This window comes from Rhododendron vialii, chromosome 9a (genome assembly GCF_030253575.1).
Source record: "Rhododendron vialii isolate Sample 1 chromosome 9a, ASM3025357v1".
NCBI lineage: Eukaryota > Viridiplantae > Streptophyta > Magnoliopsida > Ericales > Ericaceae > Rhododendron > Rhododendron vialii.
The window spans coordinates 39455179-39480688 of record NC_080565.1 but is presented as its reverse complement, the minus strand read 5'-3'; the positions used below and the strand labels follow the sequence as shown (position 1 = coordinate 39480688).

Below are 25510 nucleotides of genomic sequence, written 5' to 3'. Positions count from 1 at the left end.
ACGTAGTATATTGCCAAAAAACATTAAGTAGTAGGAAAAACGAGATCAGACGTTGAACTCTTCTTTCAATATATTAATCTAACTATTCAAATAATACTGACTTTTCCTGATTTAAAAAAATACAAATAGTATATTGAGTAGACTAGCTAATAACTTGTGATTAACGTACTACAAATAAATTACCACAGTAACTAGGGACAGATCGCAAGTTTGTTGCGTGAGGCATTAATGAATCACGCATGCACTGGGGCTAGATTTTAATACTAAATTGGTATGACATTATAGGGACCATTTGCCTTAACTTGATTATTTTCAACCTTTTAGAATGAAGTCGTAAATGGGAGAAATTATAAAGTGGCGGACACAAAATTTGTATTAGCAGAAGCACAAATTAGAGAATTTAACCCGCTAATTAATTCCTTACAATAATACATTTTTTTGCCTGCAAAATAACATATTTGGTAACTATTCAGCTTTATGTTATATTTAAGAGAAAGTAGCGTCTTTGCACAAAAAGATGGTATGAAAATTTAACTCTCTAGAACTCTCAACGAAAAAGATCTGACAACTTTCCATAGATAAAAAGTTTAAAATAATTTTATGGAAACACTATTATAAATGTATTTGGTATAATTGAGATATCAAAGAATATTAATGTAATTATACAAAATCGAATGGCCCCCCGTAAACCACATATGTCCACCCCTGGGACCATATATACTTTTCAATGAATACAAGTGGCCGAATACGACCGAAAATGGAAACAAATATATGTAAAAGAAATGAATTTAATTCGTACTGTGTATTCATTTAATTGGTTTGCATGCTCGATTGGTCCCAAATCGATTTTGGGGTACTTTTCAATGTTCACTTGTCGCTGTTATACCATTTATCCCTTTCTTGTTTCCAATTCTCATATCTCATCTACAAGGCGTAGTTTCACTTATTGTCTAAACAAACTAATTAAAAGGACTAAACAGGTTAAAACTCATAAAAATCAAAATATCGAAACATGCCATTCTACTCACATATATTAATTAAAAGTTCATTTATCGAAAATAACTTTTCTAAAATTCATAAGCTAAAGACAAACTTTTTAGGAAAAACTTACCCTAATTGTTGCAATCATATATATATATATTGTCAATGATCGAGTATTTACGATAGCTATGAATAAAAAATTCAGCTGTAGTTTTAATTTAGGTTATATCTTGTGGATAATAAAAGCGGATAAGTTTGCGTATCATAACTTTAAAATTATGATTTTTTTTTTCAATCGATAGATATCTAGCTTACTCCTAACACAATATGGAAGGGGTATCACTAGGCGGCAACGTATGGGTGGGCAAGCCCAAAGAGCATCACTCACCACATGGTCCACACCAAGCACTCGTGTTTCTTTTGAGACTCGAACCTTCACCTTTCATGTGGAAGATGTGAGGAAATGTCATTGGACTACAAGCCCCTTTAGCCTTTAAAATTATGTTACAAAAAAGGGAAAATCATCTTTCGAATTACTTAGAATAATAATCGGGTCTCAAGATTATCCCGAACCCAGATTCTTCAAAATCAAATGGTAAAGTTTCAAATTTTAGGAATCTCTAGAATCTCCAATTTTGTAGATCAGAATCTGTGATAACTTCTTAAAATATGAAATCCTAAAATTGTTGTTTGTAAACGCGTTCGTTTTTCTATTTTGGATTTGGATTTGTAGATAATGAGTGTAGAGAGAAATAGAGTAATGATTGAAAATATAGGTAATAATTGGAGAGAGATAAAGAGAAAAATAAAAGTAATGATTAGAGAAAAAAAATAGGATAATGATTAGAATTCAAAATTCAAAATTCTTAAACGAACGGAATCCTACTATCTCAATAACGCGATCGCTGTTCTTCTATCCTTCTGATTAAGCAAGCAAAATGGACAATATTTGGGTCTGGAGTATTAAACTCCTACAATCACAAATTCTAGCTCCATCCACCATTACATCCATTATTTCCATCCGGATGAGAGAGTCGCGTCTGTACAGACAGAGTCTGTTCTAGCCTTCTAGAAAAAAAATGGGAGCTTTCAGTAGTTACCATTTGGTCGGGGCCTTAAGACCGTCTGGACGGTCAGGCACGAAAGACACTTTTTTGAGGCCTTTTGACCCAAATTTTGTACTCTCCTATAAAAGGGAACCTAAGGAGATTCTAGAGATTTTTTCTTTGGGATGTCTTTGATATTGGCCTCTCTCAGGAATTATGGATACAGCCAACTCTTTTTAAAATCTCTTTTGTTTAAAGAAAATCCTCACCATCCCTCGCTGGTGGAGTACGTAAAAGCTTAGTCTTAATTGGAACTATATAATTTTACGCGGCGTTGTGTGGTTATTGCTTTGATTGTTTGTTTGCTTCTATCATATTTGTCATAAGTTCATAACAAACCACAACCCTATATCAGGGTTACTTTTGAGGACAGCAACGTAGTGTTTCCAAACCTATCAATATCAATATAGGCTTTTTTGCCTTTTTGGTCCTCAAAGTATTAGCGAGTTGCCAATTTGGTCCCCAATGTATGAATTTAGCCAATTTAGTCCCCAACGTTTAAAATGTGTGCCAAAATTGTCCTCATCCCCAACGGCGTTTGCCTCTTCCGTCAAAAGGGGGGACATGAATGGAATTTCACCCCCTTTACACGTAACTTATGCCTAGTTTGGCATTATAAGCCAAACGGGTTATTTTTTTGGACAAAAAATTGCATTTGTTAGTTTTTCATCTATTTTTTGAGAATATTGCTTCTTCATGACGAGAATAATCTAAAAAGTAAAAAATTAAGATCGAAATCTATTTTTTTTAATAAAGAAGAAAAAATTGGCTTATCGGCTTTTTTTTGTCTTTATTAAAAAAAGATTGGGTTTGATTGTAATTTTTTTTACTTTTTAAATTCCTCTTGTCATGAAGAAGCAATAATCCTCAAAAAATCGACAAAAAACTAACAAATGCGATTGTTTTTTGAACAAGGACAATAAATAAGTCAACAAAAAAATCCTGGGTAAACAAAACCTCTCTCTGTGTGTGTTTTCTTTTAAGTGTTACAATCTATATAAGAGGTGGGGGATGAAATTTGGCGGGAAAAAGCTCTCCATGAGAAGAAAACGTGTACAAGGGTGAAATACCATTCATGCCCCTTTTGACGGAAGAGGCAAATGCCGTTAAGGAGGAGGACCATTTTGGCACACATTTTAAACGTTGGGGACCAAATTGGCTAAATTCATACATTGGGGACCAAATTGACAACTCACTAATACTTTGGAAACCAAAAAGGCAAAAAAGCCTATCAATATATGTGGGTCATGTTACATGGTCCAGCATCACCACCACCATCTACACGTAAACATAAATGAGTAGCAAAATCAGAGAATGAGGGCGGTGAGTAGTATCACCCCCGCTCTAAGGCCTAGGATTCCAAGACAAAAGGAATTTCAAAACCCTTTGGATGGGACTTGGAAATTTGGAATATATGAAACGTATAATTAACCTGGGAAGGCCTGAAGACTCTTCGATAATCAAGAGGGAGTAGTTTCTTAGGTCCTTTTTCTTTTATAACCGGATATTCGGGTTAGCTTTTGAGCATCTCGATTATTTCCAAGGCTTTGCAATTAACTACTGAGCGAACCCTCAAGTGGCCTCTAGGTTTGGAATTTTTAGTTTCTGTGGAGTTCAAACATACAACCTGTTTGTACCATATTTCACCGCCTGTCGATAATCGACCGAAAGGTGGCAATTATGGGAATGCTTCCTATTTTATTATTTTGTATTAATAATATAACTAGTTTTATTTGTTTGTATTTTAATAAAGTGCAGGACACTTGTCATCGTCCTACACACTTTGAAGTTGAAAAGGAGTTATTTGGACAAGTGGCATGCTCCTACACACTTTGGAGTTTGTAGGAAGTTATGTGGACACTTGGAAGATGATGAAGAGTAGTGAGAAATTAGGAAGTTATTTCCTGCACATTTTATTTTCTATAAATAGCCTATTTTGGCTTCATTGTAAACTCCTTCAACAAATCAACTTTGTTATAAATTTTTGTCTACCAACCCATTCGGGTTATAACTAGGAGTAGGAGTAGAATTAACTTAATTTTCTTACTTTCGATGGGGATCCGTCCTTTTTGATTGTAAATCTACCTTGGAAAAATAACAAAGTCTATTTGTTATTTTTCTTCCGCTACACCCCACTTCACTAAACCATCAATCCACTCCGCCCAATCGATGGGTCGATTCCGTTCTTGAAGATTGGCGGGTGACGGTCTTCTTTTACAAGTCAATTCATCACCACCAAAAATAGCATTTGAATCATTCGCCAATTCTTTTCCGGTGAAGTCCTGAAATACGGCAAGGAACCTCAAATCCGTTTGTGGAGACAAGCCGCATTCGCCTTTACTTTTGTTGTTGGCTTTGTTTCCCGAAATCTCCGTCGATTTCGATCGAGGGAAAAATTGGTAAACACAACCTCGATCATGAATGATTATCACTTATTGTTTTCTCGTACCTACTTGGAGATTGGTTTCTCTTTCTTAGCTAGGTCCTTGTTGCTCACACGTACTTGTGCTTGATTAATAGTAGTTTGGTTCTTCCGAACACTTTTGATCAATTAAGTCGATTGTTTGAAAAATTTCGGAATTTAGTTTGTAGAAATTTTCCAGATTCCATCGAAACAATGTAGTTAGATGTACATGTATTGAAACAATTTTAGTTTCTGGATTCCATCGAAACAATTTAGTTTGAAAAAATCTCGGTTCATTTAGTTTTATAATATTCCGAATTGAAGTATCAAAAAAAAAAGAAAAGATGCATTGGAATGCGCAAAGAAAACATTTTGGCAGAAAAAATAGAGTACGAATAAGCTGAGGGTTTATGTTCTTATATAGTTTTTTTCTTTTTTTTTAAACATACCAGCCTTGATTTTCTTTCAATTTCTTTTCTTGATGAGTTTATGCATAGTTCGATCATTGTACATTGTGAAGCACTTGATTGAGAAATAATTGTTTCTCGAAGTGGAAGGTGGGAGCTGAAACGTTATTATGCAGATTTCACCTTTTTTTTCTCTCTCTTCATAACAGTTCTATCAAGTTACACTGTGAAGTTGCTATCACCAGGGAAACATAATTATGTCAAACCCAAAATCAATTGACAATAAATGGGAAGACCTTTCATGTTATTAAGTGATCTCTCATCCCCTATCCAAGCATCGCGAGACTATTCTCTAACACTCCCTCAGAGTGCAGCCACATTTAGGTCTCTCATGTGTAGCCATTTTTTTTCCTGTCTATGTTTATGTAGCCTTTAGGGCTTGTCGTCGTGGAGTGTGGGCTATTTCAATTTTAATTTGCGATGGAATGAGCCCGCTATGATATCGTTTGGAAACTTTATATTCAACTCAAAATTTATTGACAATAACTGAAGAGGGCCCTCATGTTATCTCATTCCATACCCAAACAACGTTGGGCTATTCTCGATCAATCACCATACAAGGTGTGGGCCCATTCTTCACTACAAGAAAAAGTATTTTTGCTGACGATAAAGGTGGTGACAAAACTATAGGTGACAGAACAAGATTTTCGTCACCAAAAATTATTATAAGTGACGAAACAACAAGATTTTCGTCACTAGGTGACTTTTGGCAGAGACAACTTATTTATTGGCAACAAAAAACATGCATTTTATGACGATTTAATTCGTCTCCGAACACAAAATTTCTTGTAGTGCTTGTTTTACTTATCTGAACAATTTTCATACAAGGTTTGGGTCCAATTTTCATACGTGAAGGTCATCAAGCATCATCTAAGCTTGTAAAACAAACCAAATCACTTGAACATTTGTTCAACTTTAGTTTGATAATTGCCAATTTAGTTTAAAAAGTAATTGCTTAAATTTATTTTGAAAGGTAGTACTTTGTTGAACTCATGTTTTTTTTTCTTTTTCCAAAAAGGGTAGTACTTTGTTGAACGTTTGTTCAACTTGTCCCCCGATGTTATGGGGGAGGACTAATTTTTCAAGAAAACCTGGAGGATTGTGCCTATATATATATAGAAGCAAAAATTAAATAATCAAAGATACCTATGCTAGCTATGTATAGGAGCAAATGGGAGTGTTGTGCAAGTGTAGGGGTGGAGGCCCCAAGGCCCATCCTTGTTCACAGTCATAACTTAAGTCAGAAAAAGAAAAGAAAACCTAGAGTACGTAAAACAGAAATGTAGACTAAAAAGTGAAAAGGAGCATTAAATGCACCGAAATTTAAATTTTAAGAATTACTACGATAATCAGAAAATTGAGCTAAAACTGAAAGTAAAATTCATAGATGAATAAATTCCCACGGTTACAGAACTATCACATACAGTACTAGCTAGTACTACAAGTCAAGACTGATCCTAAAGTTACATCTTCTGGTTAAAAAGTAAATAATGGGTGGTAAATGCCTCTCTCTTTCTCTCTCTCTCTCTTATTTTGGCATCAATCATGAGGAAGGGAGAGAGAGAGAGAGGCTGTTAGAGGGGTACTGTGGTGTACTGATCATCAAACTTTAGGGACTCTTAGCAGAATGTTTGCTGAATTTGGTGAGCGAGTTCCTCGGCGCTGAGCTGGCACTCAATTCCAATCTATAGAAAGTGGCACAAAAATAACCAATCAATAACCTTAATGTAATCTACATTTGATTCTGATTAAACAATAAAGGTTTCTGTAACTATGATATCGGAATTATAGTACTATATATAAACAACCTTGTTTTCAATGAGAACGAAACTCGTTCTAGAGAGAGACGAGTAAAGTAGATCGATGTCACCTTTAGAAATGGATGTAATTTTTTTTGGAATGTCAAGAAACTCATGCAATATAGGTTAGAAGGTTAGTATGTTAGTAGACGCCAAGTCTCGAACTTGAGACCTTAATAAACTTGAAACAAACTTGGAACAAACACCCAATTAACCGGCCAGCTTGGAAGATCAATGGATGTAAATCATTTCAAAAAGTTATCACAGGTTGATTAGTATAATGAAGGGATCTTTTTTGTCCGGTTCCATGCAAACTTTCCTACCAGGGAAACTACCAGAAGTACCACTACTACTAGGAAAATATTTCAGCTGAATTTGAGAGAGAGAGAGAGAGAGAGAGAGAAGACCAACCATTGTTGGGAATGTGTGTGTATTTTAAAAAAAGGAACTTTTTTGAAATCTTCCATGTAACCTTTCTCTCATCCGTTCCATATACTCCCTGGGAATCATTGTTCCAACACACATAGAAACACCACTACTTAAGTTTTCATGTATTTTGCAGTGGGGTTCACACCGATGTGCAGCAGCACTGAATAATCTTTCATAAATGTTGGGAGTATGCAGTGCTTTGGGGAAGAAAAAAAAATTGGAGGATGTGTTGGGTACCTTGATGGTGAAAGAATTAAGCATGGTTTCATCAATGGTGCTGATGCTCACATGAAGGATTTCAAGCGAGAGCTCTTCGATGGTCGACATTATCTTAGTAGCTTGTCCCGGAATCCGAGGAGATATTGTTTTCAGAAGCAAATTTGGGCCAGAAAACTTCACCTCCACATCAGCAATGGCTGATTTTGAGTTAGCAACAAGCTCATTAGTAGTAGCATTGTCGACGACGACCAAGGAAGGGGCCGAAGAAGAAGAAGAACAAGGAGATGGCAATGGAGACAGGTGCTGCATTAATCTGGGCATGTAAGGGCTGCTTGGTTGAGGTGTTCTTGGGCTTATGGGTAGGTTTGGTGGTACTCTTGGGCTTAGAGGTGGTTTTCTTGGGCTAAGCGGTGAGGGTCTTGGACTTGGGATCAGCCTAGGGCTAAGAACTTCACTGTAAACTTTCCTTTGCTTCTTGGCCTCAAGTGACTGTAGAACTTGCTGCAACTCATTGATGTAGTCCACCACACCTCCTATTATTGATGCTTGGTCTCCCTACACATGCAAGAGAACAAATTACATTGTACGAAAAGTCTTAAACATCACATGTGTGTACCTGTATTTTTTACTACGTGCGACACTGTATATCTGATACCAAATCGCTTGGTACTTCCAACGCCGATTCACCATAAACATCACGATTATATTTTTCTCTATCGCAATTGAAAACTGCTGAGCATAATGGCCTCACTTCATGGCATCGACACTTTATGTCTATAATGGACCTAATGTGTAAATTTTTTGTGTGCGCGCGTATGTATAATGGATCTCATTTGTCAACATTTGTGTGTGTGTGAGAGAGGGAGAGATTGTTTGAAAGGCTTGAGATACTTTCTTTTCTTAATTTTGGTCTTCTTTTTTGTGCCCTACCTACCGACTACAATTTTTTTTTGAAATGAAGCCATCTGTCACATCCAGTTGATGACAAGTTTGTAGGGACGGGAGTAAAATTTTGAGAACAAAGTATCCCGTAAATGTTCAAGAGTACATAAAACACAATTCGACTGCTTTGTTATTTGTGTTTTTCTTGTTTACTGATTTTTTTTATCAAATATTCATCTTCTTTTTTTTTTTTTTAACTTTTTGAATACATGTAGCATACCTTAATTTAAAATAAAAAAAATATTATAATATTAAAAGAATTGAATAGAAACTAAAAAATACGCAAAGCTATACAACTTTTTTTTTAATCTTAAAAACTTATCTCAAAACTACTAACTAAACATACAAGGTGAATATTTTCTAAGTTTGTAAAATGAAAAAACCTACTTGAGATAGGCAACTAGATATCACATAAATTCTCTTTTGCCGAGCAAAAAAAAAAAAAAAAAAGGTGAATATTTTCTAAGTTTGTAAAATGAAAAAACCTACTTGAGATAGGCAACTAGATATCACACAAAAACAAATCCACAACCCATTTTTGTTTCAAGTTGGTCACTAAAGAAACTTTAGTGAGTGAATGTAGAAAAGTATTTACGCGCGAGTACGTACAAATAACAAACATGGAATTTTTTTTCCTTGAAAATCCAGGACCAATATTATGTCACTATCAGTAAACATATAGTACTTAGCTTTGTCTGGATTTTCAAAAAAAGATGTTCTATAAAACTTAAATAGTTGATGGATTTTTTAAACAGCAACCGACGATGGACTTACTCTTTTGACATAGAAGCAAGGCATGAGAGAGCGCAACACCGTCAAATGCTCGTTCATCTGCTTCCTACGGTTTCGCTCCACCGTTATGTGTGAAATCTTATTCAGTTGCCCTTCTCCTTGTGGGATTTCTTCGTCGGTACTCGTAGCTGCGGTACTGAGCTTCTGTCTCTTGTTGCTCTTTGGTAAATAATTAACAGCAGCTAGTTCAACCTCGGCTTCAAACTCTAGTTGCAAATTACCAGCACTTGAACAGGTTGATTTTTGTGAAACTAACCCTCCTCCGGTCCTGCTCTCCTTCGAACCCATTCCATTTTCGGGATCCAACGGCGGAAACTCTTCCACGTGCTCTAGATTTTCAAGAATGCTAAAAATGTCTTCCAGTTCGGACTCTTCAAAAAAGTGATCAGATAAGCTGTCGCTAACACCCATTTCGTCCTCTCTCTCTCAGGGGAGAAACTAAAAGAGGAAACTAAAGTAGCCAGATGGTGATGAAGATGGGTTAGGTGGCGGAGATCAAGAAAACACTAGTAAAAGAAATGCCTCAAAGGAGTGAAACAGTGAAAGTGACCCAACTATCATGACAATCCTACTCTTTCTTTAATTTTCTGATGGGTGCCTCTCTCTCTCTCTCTCTCTCTCTCTCTCTCTCTCTCTCTCTCTCTCTCTCTCTCTCTCTCTCTCTCTCTCTCTCTGTGTGTGTGTGTGTGTGTGTGTGTGTGTGTGTCCGTATGACTGACTAGTGGTGTCCTTGCCGTTATGTATGAAGTTGATGGCTGGAGGGAAATCACATGGAATTCAGGGAGACGATGGGAGCACAGAAACCCATGGGGTGTGGAAACAGACCACCCAATGCAAAAATCAAAACAAAAGAAAACGAGTACTGACGTTCAGATTATTCGAGAGAGAGAGAGAGAGAGAGAGAGAAGGCGGGGGTGTATAAAAAGGGGGCATAGGGAGGAAAGGAACGGGAGAAAGGGGGTAGATTCTTTACCCATATTGCCCTCCCTCTCCCTTGGAATTAATTTAAGGAGACATCACAAAAAAAACTTGCAGTAATAATGACAAATTTGAGATACTGGCAGCTAGCTTTCCAAATCTATATCCTATTGTATTGCAGGGTACAAGGTTCAGGTAACGGTAATAATTTCATCCACGGTTATCAGACTGGGTAAAGGGAAGGACATTCACTTTTTATTTTTTTTATTGATTGTTTATGCATACTAAATTGGGGAGGATTAGCAAGCAAGTTGTGCGATAAAGCCTGAATTCTTCATTGAGAAAATCTTGTTTACATAGCAGAAGTAAACAAGTGTTTACGGAGTTCAATCTCAACTGTTTAAAAGTGTTCTGGACGATTCAGATTAAGATTATTTTTAATCTGGGCCATCCAATGCCGAAACAAACGGCTGAGATCACTCAAGAGATAAAGATCTGTTTTACAGCGGCTCTGTACGTAAATAAGTATATCTCATTCTTCATTTTCTTTGTTTCGCCAATTAAGCCGCAGTCTTAGAAATTTAAATTTACTTTATGCCCGTAACCATGTAAACTAGGATATATTTTTCCTGAAGAAAAAACAAGATTCAAAGGCAAACTGTAAGCTTTAAAAATGTGCTCCAATCACATAACTATCGATCTTCAATCCACCTGGATTTTGATACGGGTCACTTGCTCAAGGAGACGGATAAAATGAGTAGTTTAGATTAGGCACGGATGCACAACATACGTGTTATAAGGCAATGATCCCTCATATTAATTAATTTGCTGAACAGGTGTGGTCAATAGTTTCAAGGAAAATACTACACATGCAACAAGGGGAAATTTATGTACCCAAAATTAACTGCATAATAGTGGGTTATTAGCTAGGGAACCAATGTACGTAACAGGTGACCAAATAAAAACCTAATATTGATCCCTTTTTTTCTTTTTTTTTTCTGAGTGGGCATCTAAGGTGCCGACCTAGTCGGGATTTATGTCATTGGTTGAGATGTTATTTTATAACTACTCCCTCCGTTCCAAAATGTTGTGTCTATTTCCTTTTTTAGATGTCTCAAAAAATTGTCTATATCATTTGATGTATAATATTTTATTTTATATTCAATCAGAATCTTGTTTGATAGATTTTAATTAATTCTTTTAAACAAGGATTTTGATCGGTTCAAAGAGTAATCAATTTTTCTTATCTGTTCCAAAAAGAGGGAGGATACGTTATTATAGTAAATGAACTGAACTAATGAAGGGAAGGTGTCACGCCCCTATTTTTCTTTAATCGATCGATTATATCATTTTTAGATGTACTCAACTCTAATATATGTGGGTGAGTGAGAGATCGGGGCGTGACAGAAGGAGATAGATGATGAGAAGAAATAATCAACATGGATGCTTGCCCATACTAGTTACATCTAAATTAACCTTAAAACTATCTAATTTGACACTTTAATTTAAACATTCGAAAGAGCTACTGTACAAGAATCAGAATGATGGCGTACGTGAAGCAATTAAATTGGGAAACAACTCACCTGCAATTGGCTGCTTTGTTGTAGAGATTGAACTGATACTAGTGCCAGAAACTTTAATGATCAGTGAAACACTATCTTAAATTGCATTCTTGCAATTAAAAACTTTAAAATTTCTTGTACTGCATGCGCAGAATGAGAAGAAACGTTTGTTTGTTTCAGTCATGGCACAGAAGGTCTAACTCATCTGATGTCATAATGCATAGATTTCATCATCATTCTCAAAATGCAAAGATTTCAGTTCATGATTTTTTGCCAGTAAACAACGAGTACCAAAATTATACCCATAAAGGAACCTTAATTAATATACATAATTAGGATCGAAGGAGATTCTTGACAGTTGGTATTTACGCACCCATTGATTAATTAACTCAAGAGTCAAGATGGTGGTGTAAAATTACATATGGGCATTGATTACGAGGGTGATGAGGAGGAGTTATTCGTGGATTATGACTATGGAAGCCGAAGATAATGACAGGCCGACCAAGGTTTATGCTACTGCAGGATGATTGATTCTTAGGCATTTCTTTGGGTGTTTTTTTTTGGTTTTGCAGGGCTTTAGGGTGTTTCCTCTTGGGATTTTTCTTGGTTGGTTTCTTGTGAGCTTCGGGTTGCTCTTCTTTTCCTTTTGGGTCCTCACGGCATGTGATTGTCGGAGTTAAGTCTTGCCTTCTTGTGGTTGATCCTTTCTCTGCGTTGATGCCTTTGCTTCGGTCCCTTTAATCTTTGTAATTTATTTTCAAAGATTAATAAAATCTTTTTTGCTTTTTAAAAAAAATGTTTGCACTTTGAACTCAATCAAATACTCCTTCCGTCCTATTTTATTTGTCCAATTTCCGGTATCTAACTTATTTAGATGACATAATCATTAAGCTTTAAAAGTTAAAATTTTCACAAATGCCCTTCAATTCAAATTCTGCTTGTCACTTCAAATCAATAAAAGAACCACATTGTACTTTTTGGAGGACTTTTTTCTAGGTCTTTTCAAAAGGGATAAACAATTTAGTATAATGAAAAGTCAAAAAATAGATAAACAAAAGGGGACAGGATTTTTTTTTTTTCTCGGCAAACGAAACTTTTTATAAAAACTCGAAAGGGTACATCAAGGGTAGAACAAGACAAACGAAAACAGTGACTAGCCCATCCAACAAAAAGTTAGACAGCCACTACACCTCAACCAAAACTACAATTTGAGCTTACGAATATCGTCAAGAAACAATTTAAACTCCTCCACCGAATAAATCTTGATTCCGAACTTGGTCTTCATCCACAATGCGACTCTAGTTTTCACCAATTCTCCTACTACCTCAACACTCAAATTTGCATTGTTAAAGACGAGGTCATTTCGGGCTAGCCCCAAAAACCACAAAGTGGCATAGAAAGACACTTTCCATATATTTTTCTCCAGATTCCTAAACCCGCTGTCAAACCACCATATAGCTAAATCTGCCAACGAATTAGGACAAACCCACGGAACATGCCACCAGTCCAGAATTAGAGACCAAATATTCCAAGAGAATATACAATGCAAGAAAAGATGATCAGGAGTTTCGAGATGCAAGAAACACAAAGGGCAGGAAACTGTTTGGCCCTCTTGAATTATATTCCTACTGAAGAGCACTGATCGTGTTGGGGCCCTATCCTGAATCGCCATGATATTACTCCCTCCGTTCCTAAATAAGAGTCTCTCTTTGAAATTCCAACGTTTTTAGAGGACATGTAATTATTACACCTACTTTCCACCATTATCCTTATATTTTACTTATTTTGCACCATTTGTATTCAAATCAGAGGGACACTTTTGAAATTTTATCAAATTTCAACTTCTATTTTTGAAAAGGAACAATCATTTTGGAACATTTCAAAATGGAATAAGGGACTCTTATTTGGAACAGATGGAGTATATATATAAGAGAATCGGCTTTGACTTGCATAAAAAATGGTGGAGAAACGAATAAATGGTTTTGTGCCGAAATCGTATAACTAAAAGACCAAGTTTACGAGGTTTAGTCTCCAAGTTATTTCAAATTCAACATCTTAATTAAGCATGAGCTGGGTTCAATCTTGGCTCGACTTTTGACTCGTTTAGATTCATTAATTCAAGCAAAGTATAAGGCAAGTTCAATCATCTTTTATAGTTTGTTTATAAATTCAAGTCAAGTCGGAGAGTATCAGTGATTGGTTTGATTTGATAGACTCGTAAACAGAAGAGTCATTCCACAAATATTGCAAAAATAAGGATAAGTTAATAAATATCCCAAATATGTGAGATATTCCCCTGCTTTAGAAATTTAGGGCTTAATCGAACCGTGTAAAAATCTTCAATGGAACATTTCATAGGGTGTATAGCTTTTTGTTTTCCAACTGTTGTCATTTTGGTAGGTAATGAGCTTAAGTGTGGCTGCATTGTTGCGTAAAGTCTTATGAAGTACGGAAAATTAACGTCCCCATCGTTTGAGTTAGGAAAACCAGCATGAAACACGACAAATTCTATGAGAGAGAAGTACTATTTGGATTGTGTATATTGCTTACGTACGTACGTGAGCATGTTTACATATTTACGTTGAGGGACGAGAGAGAGAGAGAGAGAGAGAGAGAGAGAGAGAGAGAGAGAGAGAGAGAGAGAGAGAGAGAGAGAGAGAAAGAGAAAATCGAGAGGGAGAGGGAGAGGGAGAAGTTAATGAGAGACGAAGGAGATGACGATGGGAGTACTGGAAAAAGTCTGCAACTTGTCTGTTTTTGAAACTGAGGGGCTTTCAATGTGCAGACACGGCATCTCCGTGCCCCCCATATGATTAATTTCATTACTCCCCCCTTTTTTTAATTCAATTTTGGAATACTAACTTGAAGCACTCCTACTAGATCAATGTCTTTCTCTCTCTCTCTCTCTCTCTCTCTCTCTCTCTCTCTCTCTCTAAAAATCTTCATTGGCATGACTGTGTTGTATACTTGTATGTGTGTAGTGGTTGCAGAGCTTAGGCTGGAGAGAGAGAGAGAGAGAGAGAGAGAGTAATTGCATCAGCTGAGTATGGGGGAGTGCAATTTCGTTGTGTATAGCAAAAGAGATCAGAGAGAGGACTTTCGTATTTATCACAAACCTAATGAGTCCAAGTTTTTTGCTATCATCCATCACCTTTCACATTTACCCCTTCTCAACCACCCACCCTCTCTCTCTCTCTCTCTCTCTCTCTCTCTCTCTCTCTCTCAAGATCATGTGAATCTAAAATCCCATGTTAAGGCCGTCACGAAAATGATATGATATGCATGGAATCGCGTAGAATGTTTTTGGTTAGGGCAGCCTTCATACACAGATACGATCGTATATATTGTCACATCATACATATTTTCTTTTGAAACCAACAAAGGCAAAGTAGCGATCATCAGGCAATTTCCCCTCCATAGTCACTATCATTCTGGGCAGCTTTTATATTACCCAACCTCCTCCACCCACTATAAAGACAAAAATCCTAAAAAACTCTATTTTATAATTTTACTCAGACCAGTATAATTGTGTCCGGAGCCGTTGATGCGTGTGAAGATCGTCGTGTGTATCGGACGACTCCGGTCCAAATGAGTCCGGAGCTGTATTTGATAGTAATGTTTTTAGTATTGCCCATGTAAGAGCATTCCAAACTTCGTCCCACTCTTTGTATTAAATGTGACGATGTCAAAAAATTTTACTCCGTATAACTTATGTGGGAATTTGATTTCTCTAATTTTTTTCAACATCGACATCTCCAAATTTGATGCCCGAATTTTTTTTTCTCATCTCCAACTATTTATGGTGTCAAATGTGTATTAGCATATGATAAATTATGGAGCTCTCATGGTCTAATAAACCTCCAAAAATTTATGAAATGAAAGCAATTAGAAACCTTTTTTGCTAGCTGGTGCCGAATTTGAAGCAAATTGATAGTTGCGGATGATTTGGTTTGCATTTGAAGCAGGGCCGGATTTACAATAGGGCTACGTTGGGCACATGGCCTCCTGGCCTTTTAATAATTATCAAAGTTACCCCTAATTTTTCAAAAATAGTTCTATATAATCCCTAGACAATAGTACTAGTGCCCTTTAATGTTTTGAAATTCTTAAGGCACGTCTTTTGTAAAGTTGAAAGTACTCAAACGACATAACCTGATTTGTGAGTTTTTTCTTTTTTTGCCATATTTAATGTTAGCCGGAATTAGTTGGAAGTTAGTCAAGGAGTGGGCTCAAAGGCTATCTATAGCCCTGAAACTCCGAACTCCGCCCCTCGTGGGACTCGAATCTTAGTCTTCACGGAGGAGAAACATGAGCAAACCATCTCACCAAGTGTAAGTTGAATGTACCAATGATATTGTTTACTTAGGATTTCATTAGTTGTTAAAGGCCTATAGAGCTTTTAACTGAATGCTTTTAGGTTCTTATTTTTCAGTAAAAAAAATTATTCAAAGTCAGTAATAGATTCTGGTGTTTCCATTAACAAAAAATACTAAAAACTTAATACATTTTATCATCTCGTTTCCATTAACAAATTTTTTTTAGCATTTTATCATTTCATTTCCACTAACAAACAAGTTGTCAACAAAAAAAAAAAGATTTGCTACAGTAACTTTACTCACAAATCCATCAACAACTTATTTCCTACCGGAAATAACTTGACATTTCTCAACAACTTATTCACTATGAGAAACACCAAATAACTTCTCAACCACAAATAAAAATCTACAAATTTTTTACTACCGGAAACACCAAATATCAACTAAAATCGGTTATTTGGCCTGCCTCTGTAGTAATCCCAGTAAATCCTAGTATTTAATTTTTCTCAAGAAAGTTCTGTTTGCTCAATACCATAAATCTGCCACTGCAAATGTAGCCTGTACAAAATATTAATGGTGCCCATAGTGGGACAAATTTTAAAACATGGAAGAAAATCAATATGCTGGGCCCTTCCCAAAAACTTCATTTATTTCCGAATCTGAAACATCATTTAAATCCTGCACGAAATGTTTGAGTGTAAAATAATTACAGTACAACTCTATAGGAGTATATTTTTCTAGCACCAACTTGGATTGGTTTAATCGTTGAAACTCATGACCTCATTGACAAAGCGAGGTTTGAGTCTCTATAGCTCCTTATTTGGCTAAACACTATCTACACGTGATGAGACTTTAGTTTCGGCCCAGACATAAGTGTAGTGGAATCTTCTATTGAGGAAATTTTGTATCAAACCCAAAAGCATAAGTTATTAGGTGGGGAGGTTATAACATTAATTCCTTGAAGTGATACCACATTCGTTACTCCAATGTGGGAATGTGTTTCCTTAACATCCCCTTACGTGTAGCCCGTTTTAAGATCTGCGGCCTCTTTTTTTGGTCTATCATCGTGCAACTTTTTGTTGAATTGTCATTGTGAAGTGTGGATTGTTATTTTAAAAAAATTCTCCCTGTCCCAATTTTTTTTTTTGTCCTTTTTAGATATTCGTGTCATTTTTAATTAATTATATCTCACAATCTATAATGTTTTGGGTAATTTTGAAAACTTTGTTTAAAAGAGTTCATTGAGATCTATCAAATAATATTCGTATTGCATATAAAAAGTATTACCAATTAAAATTCATAATCAATTTTCTATCCGGTTAGAATAGAACAATGAACAAAAGAATGGAAACGAATGAAGTACTCCCTCAAAAAGAAGGCGACAGCGCACCATATCGATACTTTCATTTAGTGTACTAAAAAAGGTAGTGTAGTATATAGTAGTATATTGTTCCAGCACCTTCCCCCGCTTGATCTCCGTCGTGTATCACGCCGGAAGTAAGCTCGTCTCACGGCTGGATATCCGGGGGTTTATCATCGGGGATCACGGTGGCACATTGTCGGATGTGGGCCCTACAACCTTTATTGTACTCCGAAAGCAATTAGATTCCCGTGGCCCCATTTCTTGATATCACGTCGCCATCCGAGGGTACCATTTAACTGTTGGAGGGTGGCATTTGGTGCATGCAGGCAGCTCCCCTGCTTGGACCCGGAGTGATATAGTGCACCCGCACTACACGTGTAGTAGTGCGGTCGATTCGGCTTTCATCCGATTAATGGACGATTAAGATTTGTAAGAGTTTGAATTAAATTCAAAACGTTCATACCGAAATAGACGGTCGGATCAGCCACACGGTGTAGTGCGTTGGGTTCATTACAACCCTTCCCATTCCTGCTTTTCTAGCTCTGCCTTCCCTTTTTTTTTTTTGATCCGTCCCTATATTTATTTGATTTTCATGTTGTGCAATGCAATGCATACATTGGGAAGTACTACCCACTACTTATGTGTATAAATACTGTCTTAATTATCTCTGCACCCACCGAGTAAATGTTGCTCTAGTTGTATCACAATCTCATGCCCAACTCCTGCATGGGAGGCTTCAATTTTGTCGGCCCTATACATATTGTCTATGCATTTATATTTGGGATACACAACTATAAGTCATTTTGTAGTTTTTTTCCCAGTCGAGATAGAAAAGATCATTTGTATCATATACGAATTACAAATTGCAAGCCTGAAGCACTATATCAATTGTAATAGTTTACGAAATAATCAAGCCAAACAACTCAATCAGTACAAGTACATCATGGAAAAGAAACAAAGAAAGTGTTACCCAAATTATGCAACCTAGAGGGGGGGTGAATAGGATTGCTAGTAATAATTACCAATAAAAATTTATCTCTAACAATATATGCAAACAATAAGTATGCAATCAAAATAGAGAGATAGAGAGATAGAACCCGTTTATAGTGGTTCGGTCCGGATTTGTCCACGGTCCGGCCCTACTCCACTTCTCCTCAAGCAATTACTTGAAGGTTAGACTAATCTTTAAAAGATTACAACTTGTAAGTCTTGCGGGTGCTTACAAGAACCGAATGCCTCTAGCTTTCCCGAGGAGCTAGCACAACCGCAAGAATTTTCTCCGAAAACTTCTCAAAAACAATAACACCCAAATTCCAACCCGAATTTGGTCTTCTAAGCTTTCAAGTGTTTGACTCAAACACTCACTTAGGAATTACAAGTATGTGAAGAAGGTATGAAAATTATCGCTCACGACTTGTACAAATTTTCTCTCAAGAATAATATGAAAGTGGAAGAACAATGAGAATTTTTGGCTTTGATCTTTTGAGAATTTGCTCTTGCAATAATATGGAATGTTGTAGCTTGTGTATGTACTCATTAATGAGTTCTTGATGCCTTATATAGCCATCCATATGCTTCCTAGCCGTTGGAACTAGCCGTTGGAAACTAGCCGTTTGAAACTAGCCGTTGGAAACTAGCCGTTTGAAACTAGCCGTTGGAAACTAGCCGTTTGAAACTAGCCGTTGGAACTAGCCGTTGGAAACTAGCCGTTTGAAACTAGCCGTTGGAAACTAGCCGTTTGAAACTAGCCGTTGAAAACTAGCCGTTGGAAACTAGCCGTTTGAAACTAGCCGTTGGAAACTAGCCGTTTGATAGAGTGGTCATCCGGGTGGTCGTCCGGTTGTCACAGCTTTCTGTTCAGACAGCCGGCTTGTCAGCCGGTTCGTCAACCTGTGGCTCACAATTTCATCTAAATAAACCGTTAAAGCATGTATTGAGCTCAATAAAGTCTTTGTAAATATAAATCATGAATCCAAGAGACTTTATGCTATATTTCAAGGTCACGAAAATATTTAATTCGGGAATCGACTTTTCGATAATTTTGTATTTGCCGAATAAAAATATCATTGAATTAATCATCAAAATAATTAATAGAGATGCATATAAATTTTCACAAATTATAATGCATACATTTTTCAACAATCTCCCCCTTTTTGATGATGACACAAAATGATAGTTTTTATTCAAGTAGGAGTTATGCCAATCTCCCCCTTAATACATGCACCAAAGCAGTTATCTATGATCAACGAGTAATAGCAATAATCATCAGATCATAGCAAGCAATTTTTTAAATTTGCCCAAAATGGCAAGATAGATCAATTAAAACTTGGCTTTTTCTCCCCCTGTGACATCATAAAAAAAAAAACTAAAAAGAGAAAAACAATAGGGCCATGGTTCCAGCACCATGCCGCTCTTGCCCTGTAGCTCTCTATCTTCGTTCATTGAGAGCTTGGCGTCCTTGATTTTCGTATTCTCGAATAATGGCTGCTACAACGGCAGCTATAATGCCAATCCAATACCACAGAGTATCCACATTTACATTCCATCCGAACCATGGTGGTATTCTCATGGTAAGTAACGCACACAGCAGAATGAAGATAAAGAGTTGCATCCAAATGGTTTGGATAAACAACCTGAACTCTGCTCGTTCGGCATCTCTTTCGTAAAACTCAATCGGTAATCCTTGCGGTATGTTTGCCATTGCTCGATTTTGAAGGATAGAGATTTGGAGAGTTTTAGGCCGAGAAAGAAGGAGAGATAGATAGATGAGGAGATAGAGAGAGTGTTGTGGAATTTATAGAGTATGAGAGAAGTGTTTGGAATGCTGCGCCGAATTGTTTGAAAATGCTGCGCCGAATTGTTTGAAATGCTGCGCCGAATTGTTTGAAATGCTGCGCCGAAAGAGAGATAGATGAAGAGATAGAGATAGGATAGGGGATGCGGTAGAGATGTGGTAGAGATGCGGCGCCGAAAGAGATAGAGATAGGGGTGGCGCCGAATAGAACAAGAATAGGGGAAGAAAATTGTGTTCGGGTGTTTATTGTTGTGTCCCCTTAATACATGCTCCCCCTAAAAGAGAGCTTTTTAAAGAATGCGAGGGGTATTACCGAGAATGATTATCCCTGCAAGCTTAGAAACAAGAAATTCATATCGGCGAAGTATATAAGAGACAATTTAAGCACTAAGCCATGAAGTTCATACAAACTAAGTGTAACAGACTTAATAAATCAGAGTTAGCAACGCAAAAGCTTGAATAAGTCTCAATCCTCACGGTTGTCCGGTTGGACATCCGCTTGGACATCCGACTGACTGTCACGACCCTGACCCGCCCCTTGAGGTCTTAATCATGACAAATGCCAGTGATTTCTAGCAGAGGGCTCCCAAAAGACAGATTTCCAAAACCCACGAAATTATCAGCATATAACAGATTTGTTCAAGACTCAAAATAAATGATCAAACTTGATTCTTGTACATCTAACCAACACTTAAACATGTAAAGAAGGTAGGAGATCCCTACCTCGAGGGTTAGAAGCAAGCCCGAACATGGAGGAAACCTCAAAGTGCTCCGATCATGATTCTTCTTCGATCAATAGGAAGATCTCGTTGCGTAGAACAACTTTAGTACTTGGGATTTTTCCGAAATCTCATTCTAAGGCGATGAAATCGAAGAGAGAAGTTTGGAGGAGAGGTGAGAAAGAGAGAGAGTCGGTCGAGGGAGTAGAGAGAGAGAAACGTGTGTGTGTCTGCCCGGAAAAGAAAAGAAATATATGTGGGGGAGAATTATCCCCTACACACACCTTCACTTAAACACCCATGCATATTACACTTGCATCCCGAACTTCTAAATTCTAGCACATTCGACATCCGAACTCATTCTCCATTTTATATCACAACTCATGCCTTAATAAAACATAAAGAATTATGGAAATAAAATACGGGTCTCTACACTGACAAATGCAGGTTAAGTCCAGAAAACGTTTAAGAGGAGTAGCATTAAAGACCATAAAACTGTTTTTCTGCATACCAAACACAGGAAAATGAATCATATGATAAAATGTTTGGAGGGTGATTTCTTTATCAAGATCATTTGTACTCTCCATCAAGTATGATATTTACGAATTCAATCAACTCAACATTGAATAAAAAAAAACTTTTGACATCAAGAACACAACTTTTTCATAAATGATTAGACATGCCGAGTTCTCGTCGAATGAAACAAAATTGTTCTTCACCAAGGGGTTTTGTGAAAATGTCCGCCAATTGCTTGTCGGTACTAATAAAGTTAAGTTCAATATCCCCTTTTTGAACATGATCTCTTATAAAATGATGTCTAATCTCAATATGTTTTGTTCGAGAATGTTGAATTGGATTCTTGGTTAAGCTAATTGCACTAGTATTATCACATTTAATAGGAATATGATCATATTGCAAATTAAAATCCTCCATTTGTTGTTTGATCCACAATATTTGGGCACAACAACTTCCGGCCGCTACATATTCCGCCTCGGCGGTAGATAGAGCTACGGAATTTTGTTTCTTGCTATGCCAAGACACTAGAGAGTGCCCTAGAAATTGGCAAGTCCCACTTATACTTTTACGATCAACTTTGAAACCTCCAAAATCCGCATCCGAATAACCAATTAAATCAAATGCAACTCCACGTGGATAAAACAATCCTAAGTCATGAGAACCGCCAACATATTTAAAGATACGTTTAATAGCTTTTAAATGCGATTCTTTAGGACATGATTGAAATCTAGCACACATGCAAACACTAAACATTATATCCGGTCTACTTGCAGTGAGATAAAGTAATGAGCCGATCATACCTCGATACATCTTTTCATTGACGGCCTTACCATTCTCATCTTTGTCTAGCTTAGTTGATGTGCTCATTGGTGTGCTCATTGGCTTTGATCCTTCCATGCCAAACTTCTTAATAAGTTCTTTCGCATACTTGGCTTGGTTGATTAGGATCCCCTCATTAGTTTGCTTGATTTGAAGTCCGAGGAAGAAGTTAAGCTCCCCCATCATACTCATTTCAAATTCACCTTGCATACACTTAGCAAACTCTTTGCACATATTATCATTAGTGGCACCAAAGACAATATCATCAACATATATTTGAATAATGAGCATATCTTTACCTTTGGCTTTAATGAAAAGAGTAGTATCAATTTTTCCACGAGTAAAGCCATTGTCAAGCAAGAATGAACTAAGTCTATCATACCATGCACGTGGTGCTTGCTTCAAACCATATAGAGCTTTTGAGAGTTTAAAAACATGATCGGGGTATACATGATCTTCAAAGCCGGGAGGTTGTTTGACATAAACTTCCTCATTTATGAACCCATTCAAAAATGCACTTTTCACATCCATTTAATAAAGCTTGAAATTTTTGAAAGATGCAAAGGCAAGTAATATGCGAATAGCCTCTAATCTAGCTACCGGTGCAAAAGTTTCTTCAAAATCAATACCTTCTTCTTGATTATAACCTTGAGCAACAAGTCTAGCTTTATTCCTAACAATATTTCCGGATTCATCTAGCTTGTTACGAAAAACCCATTTAGTACCTATAATAGTGTGATCAAGAGGCTTAGGTACTAATGCCCAAACTTTATTCCTTTCAAATTGATTTAACTCATCTTGCATGGCCAAAATCCAATTTTCATCATCTTGAGCTTCCGGAAAGTTTTTAGGCTCAATTTGAGAAACAAAAGCTTGATTTTCACAAAAATTTCTATGAGACGAGCGAGTGGTTACCCCTTTCGAAACTTCTCCAAGAATCAAGTCCTTTGGATGGTTTTGCACGAATCTCCAATCCTTGGAAAGATCTTGGTTGTCTCCCATGGCATCTTGAGGTTGATTAATAACTTCATCTTCTTTGATTTGAGAGCTTTCTACTTGAGTATCACCATCAACTTTTTCTTGAATTGTCAAGTCATGAATCTTATGTGTAATCTCTAAGTCATCATTATCAACAACATCCTTAGTAGCACAAGGATTAGATTCATCAAAGGAAACGTGAATAGATTCTTCAACAAGATTAGTGCGCTTATTATAAATTCTATATGCTTTGCTAGTAAGAGAGTAACCAATAAAGATGCCTTCATCCGATTTTGAATCAAATTTACCCAAGTTATCTTTTCCATTGTTTAATACATAACATTTACAACCGAAGGCATGAAAGTAATTAATGTTGGGTATTCTACCATTCCAAAGCTCATAAGGAGTTTTCTTAAGGATAGGCCTAATTAAAACTCGATTCAAAATATAGCATGAGGTATTAACGGCTTCCGCCCAAAAATATTTTGGCAAAGAGTTTTCACAAAGCATAGTGCGGGCCATTTCTTCCAGAGTACGATTTTTTCTCTCTACTACTCCATTTTGTTGAGGAGTACGAGGTACGGAAAAGTTATGACCAATACCATGTTCATCACAAAACTTTTCATATAAAGAATTGTCAAGTTCTTTTCCATGATCCGTACGAATGTTAGAAATAACAAAGCCTTTTTCATTTTGAACTCTTCTACAAAGTTTAGTGAAATTAGGATAAGCATCATTCTTATGAGTTAGGAACATCACCCATGTATATCTAGAGAAATCATCAACAACAACAAGACAATAATAGTTTCCACAAAGACTTGGAGAGCGAGTTGGTCCAAACAAATCCATATGAAGTAATTGCAAAGGTCTAGTAGTTGAAACAACATTTTTGGACTTAAAAGAAGCCTTGGTTTGTTTTCCTTGTTGGCAAGGACCACAAAGTCTATCTTTTTCAAATTTGATTTTAGGAAGACCTTTTACCAAATTTTTTCTAGAGAGTTTTGAAATAGCATCCATACTTGCATGTCCTAGGCGCCTATGCCAAAGCCAACTATTTTCACTCAAAGCGGAAAAACATTTTATATCATAATTACTTAAATCATTGAGATTAAAAACATATACATTTTCAAGTCTTTGTCCAACGAAGAGTGTCTTGTTGCTTTTGACATTTTCAATGATACATTTGGATTTTTCAAAGATAACACGATTTCCTCTATCACATAATTGACTTATGCTAAGAAGATTGTGTTTTAAACCACTAACAAGTAAAACATCTTCAATAATAGGAGAATTACCTATATCACCGATTCCTATGATTTTGCCTTTGTTGTTGTCTCCAAATGTGACATGTCCACCATCTTTAGGCGAAAGAGAATTGAAAGCCCTCTTGTCACCGGTCATGTGTCTTGAACATCCACTATCAAGGTACCAACTTCCTTCCTTGAGAGAACTTTTGAAGCATACCTACAATAGCACATCAATTCTTGACTTTTGGTACCCAAATCATCTTGGGTCCTTGAAGGTTAGCATTGATACGGTTCTTAGGAACCCAAACCTTTTTTGCATTAGAAGATGAGTATCCTTTCATAGGACATGTAGGAGAAATATGACCAATTTTACCACAATAATGACATGTCAATTTAGAATGGCTAGAAGGAGGAACATCTTTTTCAAAAAGATTTTTGTGTTGAGTGGGATTATAACCAATTCCGGCCTTGTGAAAAGAAACCATTTGTTTTCCAAGAAGAATGTCTAAACTTTCTTTTCCATTAGTGAGTTTTGAAAGAGAATTAGTTAAATCATCAATTTGTTTTTCTAAAGATTCGTTTTTGGAAGTATCCTTCAAATACTCTTTTTCTTTTTCCAAAGAGGTTCTTAAACTTTCATTTTCTTCCTCCAAAATATCTTTCTCTTCAATTAAATCATCTATTTCTAGTGAAAGATCTTTAGCAACCTTTTTAAGAAATTTGTTTTTAGAAACAATCTTTTCAAATTCTACTTTCAACTCTTTATAGGCAATAATTAATTCATCAAAGGAATAGGATGAGTCGAGATCTACCTCGTTTTCTTCGATGGCCATGAAACACAAGTTAGCGACCTCTTGTTGCTCATCGTCCTCATCGGAGCTACTATCGTCACTATTGTCCCATGCGGCCATCATAGCTCTCTTTTTGTCCTTCTTTGAATATTTTTTTGCATATGGACATTCACTTTTGATGTGGCCGGGCTTCTTGCACTCGTAGCAAATGATTGGATCCTTTTTACTATTTTCTTCTTTGCCTCCATCTTTTCTTGAAAATCCTCTGCCTTTGTGAGATGCTCTATTTTTGAGGAGTTTCTTGAACGTTTTTGTGATGAGCGCCATTTCATCATCCTCACTTTCGTT

General features: G+C 36.6%; 1 protein-coding gene across 1 annotated transcript; it reads right to left on the bottom strand.

Moving 5' to 3' along the window:
• Positions 1–6321: 6321 nt before the first annotated feature.
• LOC131300742 (transcription factor SPEECHLESS) lies at positions 6322–9756 on the bottom strand. Its single transcript, XM_058326716.1, has 3 exons — positions 9122–9756; positions 7424–7960; positions 6322–6643 (listed from the first exon to the last, which is right to left on the bottom strand). Exons 1-3 carry the CDS (start codon positions 9548–9550, stop codon positions 6578–6580), a joined length of 1032 nt encoding a protein of 343 aa, XP_058182699.1. The 5' UTR covers positions 9551–9756; the 3' UTR covers positions 6322–6577.
• Between the last annotated feature and the right edge of the window lie 15754 nt (positions 9757–25510).